Source organism: Alexandromys fortis, unplaced genomic scaffold (genome assembly GCF_014885135.2).
Source record: "Alexandromys fortis isolate MF-2015 unplaced genomic scaffold, M_Fortis_MF-2015_v1.1 scaffold_17, whole genome shotgun sequence".
Lineage (NCBI taxonomy): Eukaryota > Metazoa > Chordata > Mammalia > Rodentia > Cricetidae > Alexandromys > Alexandromys fortis.
This window is the reverse complement of record NW_026067896.1, coordinates 8344647-8357270: the sequence shown is the minus strand read 5'-3', so window position 1 is coordinate 8357270 and position 12624 is coordinate 8344647. Positions and strand designations below refer to the sequence as shown.

The window sequence follows — 12624 nt, the reverse complement described above, 5'->3', positions numbered from 1 at the left end:
GAAAGATTTCAGCAAGGCTAAGTCACCATGCAACACTGATATAATTCTTAAGAATGACAGGGAGGTCATCAGTATGACATAAACTCCAGTCCCTGGGACAACAGCCCCCAAAGGCGCCTGCGTTCCAGTCTGTGAGTCCATTGGGATATACACAGATGGCTAAGTGGACTGAAGTTTGCTAAGTAGCTGGCCTTGAAATGACGTTGGAAGCAAAGTGAGAGAGATGTAAGGAAGCATTAGACCACCTTTGCTGGTTTTGAGACAGTGGGAGACAGGAGCTAAGGGATGTGGACAGCATACAGGAGCAAGAAAAGTCAAGGAAATGTGTTCTCCCTCTAGTCTCTGGAAAGAATGCCGCCCCTCAAGGCACCTTGCCAACTTAGACACACTGGACTTCTGATCTACAGAAACAAATACTTAATGTTTCAGACATGCTTGAGTACATACATGAAGGGGAAAGAGTCAATGGTCCAAACTGATATTTAAGCTCAACCATTTTTCTGTGCATCAACTTGGTAGAGATAACAATATGAGCATCCCAAAGTGAGATTGTTATATAAACAAAAAGTTTATAATCACTAAATACTTAGAACACAGCCAGACATACAGTAAATGATACATTGATTATTTTGAATAATTACATTGAATTGTATTGTTTAATATATTATTAATCAAATAAACATGCCCATTTCTTTTTGCAAAGCAAAATCAGTGATGGCTAATGAAAAAGACAAATACTAGTGTGCAAAAAAGTTAATATTGATTATATAAAGAGCAGAGCTAAAGGACAGATTGGTCATCCTAATCTGATGAGATATCTCGGTATTCAACAATAAACAACTTGAAACCTAAGTGGAATTTTAAAGAATGTATAAGACAATAATTGAAGAAACATATTTTCCTAAATGTCATTATTTATAAAAACCTGAACTGGAGGGGCGAATATGTTCCTTTAGGCTCATTACATTGGCAATTATATAGAAGGAAGACTAGTTAACATTATTATTTAAAATGGGGGGAGGATTCCCTTAAAAGAAGAAAGGAGAAAATCAAACCAAGAGCAGAATTTAGAATGAGGGGAATAAATGATCAGCAGGAAAATGAGTTGAGGATGTGAGCATTTTATTCATTGATAAACGTTGTGTTAAGGAGGCAGAAAAGAATGAGGTAAATGAGGTTAAGTTACCATGGAAGTCAATTAAAATGGAAAATTACATTTCGCTACTTGTTAATATATCTGTTAATGTGGAAATGGAAAACAAGCTATAAAAACTAAAAAAGGTTCGGTTTTGTGAGAAAGAAAGGAGCTCAATTATCAGCGATGAAATGATCCCACATACACTGAAGCTGCAGGCTCGGCTGCTGGCCAGTCCTCTGCAGGTGTTGTTTTCTGCAATGGGCACCCCATCCACACTGACTCTGACGGTGTAGGTATCTTCTGGCATTGCTCTGGGAAAGACGTGAAGAACACACGAGACACACAGTGACTGCTCCCAGCATATAGTAATAATGAGAAATACTGCTTTAGTTGTCTTCATGGTTAATCAAGCTTCAGATCCTCAGTGATCTACTACTAAGTTCCACTTTTATATTATAAAAAGCATTCTTTCTAAATCACCCTATGTTGCAAATTACAATACCATATAACGAATGTTTATTGTGGGTACGCATGTGGGTTTGTGTTAAAAGGTAAAATAAATGGTATCACATCCAGCAATAATAATCATGTTAAGTGTGCCATCTTGGTAGACTCAGTGACTCTGTACTACGCATTTCAAAAGCTGTTACCAAGGTCTCTCTTAAAAGTTTCCACAGCCCCCATACCGTCAGCAAGCCTAATGCAGACAACATCCTTCTGAACATGTGTTTGAGTCAGTACTAGAAGTCGCATTTTAAAATGATTTAATGCTCCACTAAATTATTAATAATGCTGATCGATTGGAGGTGCTAGCAAGGAACTTGAAATGTCACTACACGAAATTATCACCTTTAATTGTAGTAAATATATGAATATTTGAATAAGGTCAGTTAACCTACGAATAGCAGCCACTCACGTTCTAGAAGAGTCCAGGAATGATAAAATATGATAGTGCCAACAACAGCAGAATGAGCGCAGGGTATATATTTATAATGTCATCGTGTATAAAGAGCATTACAATTGACCATAATAAGGGTATAAACTAATATCAGCATCATGAAATCAAATATAACGACTGCTAACTATTAACTATTACCTGTAATAGGCAGAGTGACCAAACTGCTAAAACACCAATCTACATAACTGCATTTCTGACATGATGAAAATAATGCTATTAAAGGCATGTTTAAACGGACCTAGTATAGCATGTAATTTGAGTTGAGTGGCTTGAATCTTTCTCCACATCACAAGTAATTGACTGGAAAGACGAAACTAATTGCACATGGTTTCCCAATTCAGTACTGTCGGCTCCATAGTTGAACTGATTTGCTTGAGAAAAGCCTGCAAGAGTAATGAAACCATTATTAATGACATTCTATTTCTTGAGCTCTAACAGTCATAACCCAATATTGAACCATTCTTAATGTAATAATGAACAGTGCTGAAGGAAGAAGTTAAATTCATTTCATACTTATCCCCATATTAATACTCTGGGAGCATAAGTATTGGTCTTGAATTAACTTATTCATGAACATTTTTGTTCGATACACATAAGGTCACAGTTATCCTTAGATACGGGAGCCAAAAGATATGCCCTCCCCCAAATACCATAAATTCCAGATACACTCCTTCCCGTTATGATGAAGCAAAACATCATTACTTCTCTGTGATAAGCAGAATGAATTATCTCAGTCATGAACTCAGAATGCTTGATGACATCAAGCTAATGAGTAGTACTGGCTCTTTCCATGCAGTTAAGGTCAAAGCCTATGCTGTAATCCCTAAGAGAAGCTTTTCTTACCTAGGAACTTGGACAACCAGTTCAAGTCCAGCATAACCTAAGATTTCTCTGCTACTGACAGAAAAGGCATTTAGTGATTGGTGAAAAACAATGCCTCTTCTCCCCCCCCCCCCCCCATGTACAGCCTTCATCACAGGGCTGTTCTTAGAGAAGCTAGTGTCTTGAGTCACGGAATCAGCCTGCATGTTCCATTCCCCTGTGAGGACGCCCCCTTATGGGAGTTAGTGTGAGACATAGATTTGCCCACTTTGCTCTCAGTGCTCATTTCTAAGAATTCCTTGTTCTGATCTTTCATTGCTTTTCCTTTTAGACCCTGTATCAGCTACTCCCTTGGAGTCATGCACAGATATCCCTTAATGCTGAGCCACACTCCCTTCTGCACGTGAAGTCACTGGCTGTATGATCTTCACAGCTCAAACTACCAGGGAAGTTGGCAGCGGAGACAAACATTGGCAGTGGCTTTGTGGTATCTGGACTGAAATCAGAAGTGATTGGTGTTATGTGACAAAGATGCAGGAGACATATCATGAAGATGGTCGTGGGAACATTTCAGAGGGTGGAAGGCCTTTGAATATCTAAAAGAAATGGCTCTCAGGAAGAGGGAAGAGAATGTACCCAGGCAGGGGTCAGACCGTGTTTGTAGAACCAAGTAATGGAAGCTATGGTTGGGGGAAGTCTAAGTATGAAAATGAAGAGGATGGAAAACAGGGCAAGTGTTAAGACCATTTCTATGTGTGGAGAAACACTCAAGGCTTTGAGTTCAGTGGCCTTTCTAGATTCACTGCTATTCTGACCACGAACTTCTCACCAAATGAGGGAAAATGTTCGGATTAGCGACTTGTCTAAAAGCAATAAGCACAGAAGACAAAGCTTGCTAACATTTTCCAGAAATTTTACTATGAAAGGAGCCAGAGAACTTGGACTAGAGCTGGATGTGGCAGGCAGACAGAGTAAGGAGCCTAGTGACATTTCTTTAACATTATTTTCAGGTAGACAGAACGAGAGTGTATTGTCAGGCTGATGGAGATAATGAAACTGAACCCAGCAAACGGCTAGTGCAAAACAGCAGAAACTTAGTTTAATCTTATTTATTTAGTTTAATCCTACATGGTAATGAGAAAGTATAGATAGGAGTAATTAAAGATAGACTAAGTAGTTTATGATGTACAAACTCTTTTAAGATGTTAAATAATATTAACGAAAATAAAGCTAAGAGGCAATTACTGTTATTCTAGTATAAAGGTAAATCACGTACACGTATGGAATTATCTAAGGTACAATTGTTTTATAAATTTAACTTCCTACCATTTTGCCTACATTGCTTAAAATCCAAAATTGTTAAATTTCGAATTTAAAATTGTTAAATTTTGGATAAGTACACTGAAGAATATTTTCCTAAAAATATCAAAGCACTTTGAAATACTACTATGGCGAAATTTTTGACTCATAGTGAGTTTGAGATTTTAATGCATATTTATAAGCTGTTCCCATCTCATAACATAATTACCTTCAGACTGCATCCCCAGAGCAGCCACTTAACACCAATCATATAAATAACACTGTGACATAAATATCTTGTTTACTATTAATGAATTAATTAATCCTAATTAATTTTAGGAAATTGTAGGTAAGTCTAGGAAGTTAAGGTGTGACTCGCTGTCAAATTCCTGGACATTTTCATTGCTCTACAAAGGCCCACTAGGTCACACATATGCCATGCTGCCTGGTTGAACACAGGACTAGAGCAAGACTTCACTGTGACAGATGCCCATCCCACCCCACACTCCTGCCTCCGGCTCAGATATGGCCACCTGTGAGTTGGTGCTTTTCAATGGAGGAGTCCAGGCTTCAGTCTGTGAGGTCCTGGGCTGGAGTCTCAGTGCCAGCACTTCCTGCTTGGTTAACTTTAAACAAACCTCTAAGCTTTCTTGTTCTCCTCATCAGAAAACCCCACTTCATCTCTGCTGTTGGATGGTTAGATTGCTAAGCAGTGCTGTATAGTGCTTAACTTGATAGCGGCTCAATACCATCTGACCTAGGGGTGCTTTAATTGGCTGCTGTCCTCATGGAAACTCTAACATTTAGGTCCAGCATTCATATCCTTTTTACAAATAACGCAGGATCCAACCAGCGCTGTTATTTGTCACCAATTCTAGCCTCCACCATCCTCTGTTGTTCAATTCTTCTCCCATCTTTTCTTTCGTGGGCAATAAAAGTAAGAAGAAACTCAGCAAAGGATAGAGACCTTATTCCTCAAAGTGGAAACCCGAATCAGAAAATGTATTCAGCATAGATTCACAAAAAAATACATTTATAAATCTTCCATATGAAAGATACTATCATATAATTTGAAGTTTTAAGACTATCAAGGCAGTTAGTAATAAATTAGAGTCATGAAAAAAAAATCCTTAAAAAGCCCAAGACAAGCACTTGAGAACCCAATCTTTTTCTTTGCCAAATTCTGCTTATCTTTGGGTTTCACATTGAGTTCACAGCACGCAGGAGGGCTGCTGGAAACTAAAGAATTGAATATTTTACTTGTGATATGCCCTCAGGATGTGACACATGTGTTTGTTTTTATTTCGGGTACATGCTGCATTGGTGATTTGCTCACACAGGTCTGCACTCTGGCATTCTGCAGACAAGTACAACATTCAATAATAAAACTATCCAATGACAATATCGGTTTTACCTTGGGAGTACCTATAATATCAAGCATGAATGTGTGAAGTTTTCCAAGGAAAACCAATGAGAAAATATGAAGAAATTAGCAAGATATTTAAACATTTTAATTATACTTTTTTTGTCTTGAAAACAGAGATTAATGGGGCTGGAGAGATTGTTCAGAAGCTAAGAGCATTAACTGTTCTTCTGAAGGACCTGGGTTTGAGTCCTAGAACATACATGGCAGCTCACAACCACCTGTCACTCAATTCCATAGGATCTCACACCCTGTCTGACTTCCATGGAAACGGGGCATGCATGTGATGCACAGACATGCTTGTCAACCAGGTGAAATAAAAAGAAAAAATTTAAAAAGAAATGCTGAAAAAGTACAGAATATGTCTGATATTAAGTTAACTCGGGGAGTAAAAAGGAGTACAAACAGATTATTTGGTAGAATTAATTCTAAGTATAATTCTAAATAAACCATTGGATAAAAAGCTGACGCCTCTGGAAGTTTTCCACAGCGCAGATTACAGGAAGGGTTGGGTGTACCCTGGAAACAGAGAGGATGAGGCTTCGGATGGAAAGTCCTGACATGTTGATGTGCTTTTCTTTTCTTTTCTTTTTTGAAGAAAAGCGGGAGACAGGCATTGCCAGGTACACAGGCTGGGTCTGCTGATAGCAGCCATCCAGCAGTTACACCCACGCTGTTATCGTGGAGAACGGCAGTGCTGTTCCAACTGGCCGTTGTCATGACGTGCAGGCTGTTTTGGTTTCTCTAGCTTACAAAGCTGGCATGAGAGTGTGATGTCCTTAAATGCTGTAAAACCATTTGGGGAGGAAAGATTCATAGGAACAGGTGGGAGGATAAAACCAAGCCTGTAAGTACAGAAGAACAGAAGTAAAACAACGAATAGAGCTTAGAGTATGTAACAGGCACCTGGGTTCTGTTCCTCAGCCCTGTGAAGCTGGGATACCTGGTTGACTGATGAGAAAGCAGCAATCACAGAATTAACTTGCTGCAATGTAAAGTCCAATGAAAAGTCAGTTGGACTGGACCAAAATGCTTGCCTTTTCCAAAATACTGTAAAGTGTCTATGATTGAACGCTTCAACACAATGTGTCTGCCAGCTACTGTCATAGAGAAACAGAAAAAGTAACCAAAGTTCCCCTCATCTAACCAACTTCTTAACACAGAGACTTGATAGCAAAGCCAACCAAACAATATAAAGTATGCCCCGAAAACAACACAGTCAACACAGCTTTAGTTAGCCACAGAGAGTTACTGAAAAAACAAAAACAAAAAAAAACCCTTTTTTAAATTTTACATACCAATCCGAGTTCTCCCTCCCTCCCCAACTCATACTCCCCCCCACCTTCTCCCCACCCCTCCCCCATCCACTCCTCAGAGAGGTTGAGGCCTTCCCAGGGGAGTCAACAAAGTCTGCCACTTTGAGGCAGGATCAGTCTTTCCCCTGGATCTAGGCTGAGCAAGGTATCCCTCCACAGGCAATGGGCTCCAAAAAGCCAGTTCGTATACTAGGGATAAATCCTGATCCCACTTTCCACGGACCCACAAACTGCCCAAGCCACACAACTGTAGGGCCCGGGGCTACCCTTGTTCCTGGGGTTCATCTTGAGGACAGTTTCTGGTCTGCTAACTAAAGCATTCCTCTTTGTTCCAGTGCCGCCCCTGCCCCGCCTGGTGATTAGCTGTAGGGCATTGTTGACGCCATCTTTGGTATGGTAATTTCCCACCTGCCTGGGTGGAATCCTTGTGCAGCTGCTAGGTCAGTAAGGATTTCCCCCAAGGTTGAATAAACCGCTTTCAGCTGATCTCCTTTGTGTGTTCTTTCAATCTCCAGGCCCTTGCCTGACTCGCTTAAGGTACAGTGGCGCGCGAACTGTACCGAGGGTATAACACAAAATCGGGTGTTACACACAACTGTCACACAGAGGGCCTAGTTTGGTCCTATGCAGGTTCCCCGCTGTCAGTCTGGAGTCACAGAGAGAAATATTAAAGCAGAGAAAGGGAAAAGATGTAACGATGAGGATGCAGGTGTCTCCAGTTCAAATGGGACCTGACTCATCTATAAACTGTGCCAAAAGTATTTAGATACCAGGGATCACAAGGAAAAGAAAAAGTATATCTTAACACCTTATACTTCATTACTGAGAAGTCTAACTCTGATTGCCTCAAGGGTCACCAAAGGGCAAAGATGACAGCTGAGGGACCTTGTCTTTGACAACATTTGAAAACAGTCCCCACCAGACATGCTCTGACTCTATGTAGCTAAGCTAGCCCTGGCTCCTGTGGGAGGAGTTCGGGTTTGGAGACAGAAGGCAATGCTGGGGTGTTTGCTTTGCTTCATTTTAACTCGAACTTTCTTCTTGTGGCATTTAAATATATGATGAAACCTAACAGCTGCCAACATGACAGCATTTTACAATATGAAGTAGATAAGATTAAGATGTCTTAAAATCTTTAACAAATACAGTTTCCCATTCTAACCACACACAAAAAAAGGGGGGCAGTTAAATGTATTGCTCACCCTTGAGGAATACAATCTGCTTTAATCATATCATTGAGGTACTGAATTTTGTAGAAGTGTTAAACGTAATAAAATACATTTTAATATACATGATAATAAGTATTTCCGTATGTCAATTCTGACTCCAAAGGTTTATTTGTTAAAGATCAAATAGAAGATTTTGCTAATGTTTCTTTTTTTTTAAGTGCTTCTTTCATGTCCTTCAAACATTCCTAAGTGTCTGAGTAGGGGTGCCATTGTTATTACAAAGGCCTGGTGGCTGACGGACCATCTATTTATTTCATGCTAGAAGGAAGTGCACTTTAAATCTATCTCCCTTCTATCCTTTCCTTCTGAGACCAGGCAAGGCGCAGGCTTCATACATAACTCATGTCTTGATGCAGCATGTGATAGGGCTTGGGTGGCAGCGGGAGGGAGCCCACGTTTGGCGTCCTGCTATCTCCCATCTTTCACTAACACTCCATTTCTATCCCAACATCCGGCCTCTCCACCCGCAGCCTGTTACATTCAGACTCTGACAGAGGAAAAATCACCAGACCTTGAGGAGTAAGGGAAAGAACTGGAGTTCACTTTGACCATTAAATCTAGATCTGTTAAGGTCAAACATGTCATTGTATTTAGAGTCCAGGTGATCAAGCTGACAATAATGTGGTGGTGTTATTCGTTTATTTGTTTGTTTCTTTGTTTTGCTATCAAGGAGGAAGATTTTAACCATGTTGGTCAAGTGTAGAAACTATTCTAGTGGTGTGTGCTTTGTGTTGGGAGTTACTTTATACAATAAAACTCTAAGAGGGGATGAGTACCCACCTAGAATGTATGAAGTCCTGAGTTATGTGGAATATGAAAGTGGAACCCCAGTACCACACAATTTTAAAAGGAAAATACCCCAGTCTTGGATGTTTGCATGCAGGCCAACACGGGGCAACCATACCTTCTCCCTTGATAGTCAGTCTTGTTGCTCCATTTATGCTGCCGTATTTAGGAATAACTTCTGTCACTTTGGGGACTGTCTCAGAGCCATCTGAAAGACTCACGAAGATGGTAGTTGTGAATCAATCATGAGCTCATTTCAAACACCGCATTTCCCACTCGTATTGTAAGATGGGCCTGAAGGTGACTAATGCCCACACCGGGATTCAAGTTCTTAAGTAACACTCACTGGCCTTGGGTGAAGAACTTTTGGGGTTGACAAAGAGGAAGAATTACATAACCATTCTCAACATTCGCACATACCGTGTTATAACACACTTGTAAACCCGTAATTTCATGTCATGCTCCACTAGCTACAGATCCAGAACCACACACAGCAGCTTACAAACACAGGCAGCACCGGCCCGGAGAAACAGACTGCTGTCAAGTGCAGTGATAAGGAGGTGCAAGGACAAACGCTGCATTACAAAGAGAGAGTGTGCCCTGTCACTTTAGGACTGACGAACAGTTCCTGCAGCCTAAGAGCATCCTAATGGTGCTGAGTGCTTAGTGGGAAGACTACTAATCCTCTCATCAAACTAGGCTAGCTTCCTGCAGATTGAGAAGAGAGCATTAGTACCTGCTCCCCCAAAGGCTAGGTTAGTACAAAATGACGAACAACTCAGGGTTCTCACACTTCTGGGATCACACTAGTTTCTAGACAGGGATTCCTCTGCTGTATCTCAAAGGGCAAATACGAGCTAGTGAGCATGGATCTACTATCACGAAATAGGAGGAAGGTTCTAATAGAAGGAGTTGAGGGACCGCCAGAGCAAGCCAGACGTTTCTCTGGAGAACTGCTCGAAATTCTTTATGATGAATCAGAAATACAGTGAGTGGTGGCCAGAAGTGTTTTATTTTTTTGCTTAGAGTGGCATTTTAACTAGAAGCAAAAACAATTTATCAGGGTAAATAGAAAATCTTAAGACACAAAGAACAACCACAGAAATTATTGCTTTGAAATGGATGCTCGGAAATTAAATGTTAAGGAAATTATGATTGTTTAGTTCATTACGGTCTGAAAACATGTAGCATGGACTTGATTTATGGCAGCCGTAGCTCGTCAGTATGACAGGAGGCCAAAGGAGGCACCAGCGCCGAGACCCAAGGTCTGTGAGCTTCAGGTTAGCATAGACCCTCGTGCTGTGTTCCTACTCTCTGCGCCTGCCCCAGACAGCCGAGAGAGGATCTGCGTGGAGCGGGATCCTGTCTCCAGACCTTGCGGCCTCCCCTATCTCAAATTCATCCTCTCCTTACCTCAGAGCTCAACTCCAATTTCTTATCACTTTCTCCCCGGCCCTCTCCTGGGTATTGCTGTGAAGACTCTGGGCAGCTTACCCTGTATTTGACTGACACCCACCACAAGGACCTATTCCTGGCTTCCTGGGACCTGTCTTCCCTTTCGTAGGGAAAGAGATCCAAGAAGATGGAGTAGGGGAGGGCGGGATGATTCAGGTGGGGCCTACCGACTGCACCTTACCCATCACTAGCAGCTTTTCTAGTCTCTTTTTGACTGTGTCATTTTGAAGGGAGGTGAGGAGCTTCCTCAGTTCAACACCCAGCACATTTGTAAGAGGTTTTTTTTTTTTTTTTTTTTTTACCTAGCCCTACCGGTGTGGTGTCTTTCTCCGGACCCCACCTCTGTCTCAGCCTCTCTCAGTACTACTGTCTCTGTACCATGTCAGAAGGTTCCTGTTAGGCCTTCCTCCAGGACACCAGGTTCCCAGGAGCGCCTCTGCCCAGGGCAGAAGGCAGGTGGTCCCGCCTCTCTGTGACCCGTGGAGCTGGATATCTGGATTGGCTTCCTACCTTCTTACCTTTGCTGGCGTCTGCTGCACACCGACACAGCCCCAAGAGAAACCAGGTCCCCGAGAGCCACAGGTGTCCCATGGCCAAGCCGGTGCTGCGAAGTCTGCACCAGCCGCTGGCTCGCAGCAGCCTCCTGCGCTGAAACTTGGCTTCAGACGCCGCTCAGGCGCACCGGACTCGCCCAAGAAGCCAAGAAGAACTTGGCCAACACGGGACCGCCCCGCCCCGCCCCGCCCCCAGCTTGCCCGCTGTGCCTTTAGGCCTTCAGGATCACACACACACACACACACACACACACACACACACACACACACACACACGCATGCACGCACCACTTTCCCATTATTTCCCCCACCTTTTATTTTTCTTCTTTTAAATTCTGGAGTTATATATTTTTAGTTACATCTTTATTTGCCTGTCTACCTTGCTCATTAATCGTCCAAGATATGTTAATTATAAGACCAGCTAATACACAAACCCCACTGTCTTTCACACAGGATAGCTGTACTGATAGCTCAAAGTTTCCCAAAGCCCGTGTCTACAGCAGAGCAGACAGAACTCACAATTGAAAACGTCCTTGCTAGTACTGACCCCACTGTCGTGGGAGACTGAGGCAGAGTTACTTTAAGCAGTTTGCTCAGGGATATGCTCCTACTGGAGAGAGGGCTTAGCGCTGTGCCAGAGTCCACACAGCCTGCTTTTTCTACCCAGAGCCTCAGGAGGCAGATCTCTGCAGAGGGGCTGAAGGGATAGCAGGCGCTGCTGCCCTGTGCATCAGGGTTCCGGGTAGCAGAAGAATGAGCCATCAGTGCCCACCTCTGGACTTCGTGGTTCTCACAACTATGGAACACTCCTCGAGGCAACTATAGAATCTACACTGTCCTTAATACTCTAACCTTGACTGTCCACCTCTTCCCTCTACTCCACACATCCTGCTTATCTTGACCTGCACCTGACAGGATGCTTAAGCTGACTATGGACCGAGACCTAAAAGACAGGGTGGACGGGTTTGTTTGAAAAAGGAGAATAGCCGAATAATGTGTTATTCCATGAGGGGGAATGTTCACGCACTAGAACTGCATGCTGCTGCATTTACGGTGGCAACATCATCGTGCCTAGAACTAATCTCATGTGTTTGACCAAAGAAAATATGTAAAATGGAACGTGAATGGTGATTAAATAAAATCTAGAATTTTTCAATAATTTCAGAATTTAGAGATCCGTATGCTTTCCCGTTTTGAAAATTGTAATTTTGAAAATTCTCCTAACTAGAGCATTTCAAATTCCCTGTTCATATTTTCACTTTTCACTCTTTGGGAAGAAATACTTTTCTTTCAGTACATGCCCCTGCTTGTGCACCCTCAAAACCTGTTCTTACCCACCTTACTGCTTCATCAACGTCCCTTTTATCTCCTGGTGAGTGCCCTCTCCTCTTGCCCACTTTTCCTAGAAATGGGCACAATTTTCATTATGTAAAGACTAAAAATAATGTGTGTGGGGGGGTGCATGTAATTGTGTGTGTGTGCGTGTGTGTGTGTGTGTGTGTGTGTGTGTGTGTGTGTTCCTGACAGTGTCTTACTATACAGCTTGGGCTAGCCTCAAACTCTGGATCCTCCTCTCTCCGCATTTCTAAGGGATGCAATTACAGGCCTGTACCACCACACCCAGCTAGACCTTTATCTTTTTTT

At 42.1% G+C, this 12624-nt stretch overlaps 1 protein-coding gene across 1 annotated transcript in view; it reads right to left on the bottom strand.

Moving 5' to 3' along the window:
• The window catches only part of LOC126513406 (fibrocystin-L-like), a 31717-nt gene extending 20619 nt beyond the window's left edge, over positions 1–11098 (bottom strand). Inside the window, exons 1-4 of the mRNA XM_050161773.1 lie at positions 10945–11098; positions 9090–9179; positions 2335–2479; positions 1341–1449 (exon numbers count right to left, since the gene is read on the bottom strand). Coding sequence (XP_050017730.1) covers positions 1341–1449; positions 2335–2479; positions 9090–9179; positions 10945–11017 — 417 coding nt within the window. The 5' untranslated portion in view covers positions 11018–11098. The remainder of the gene's footprint in view (positions 1–1340; positions 1450–2334; positions 2480–9089; positions 9180–10944) is intronic.
• Between the last annotated feature and the right edge of the window lie 1526 nt (positions 11099–12624).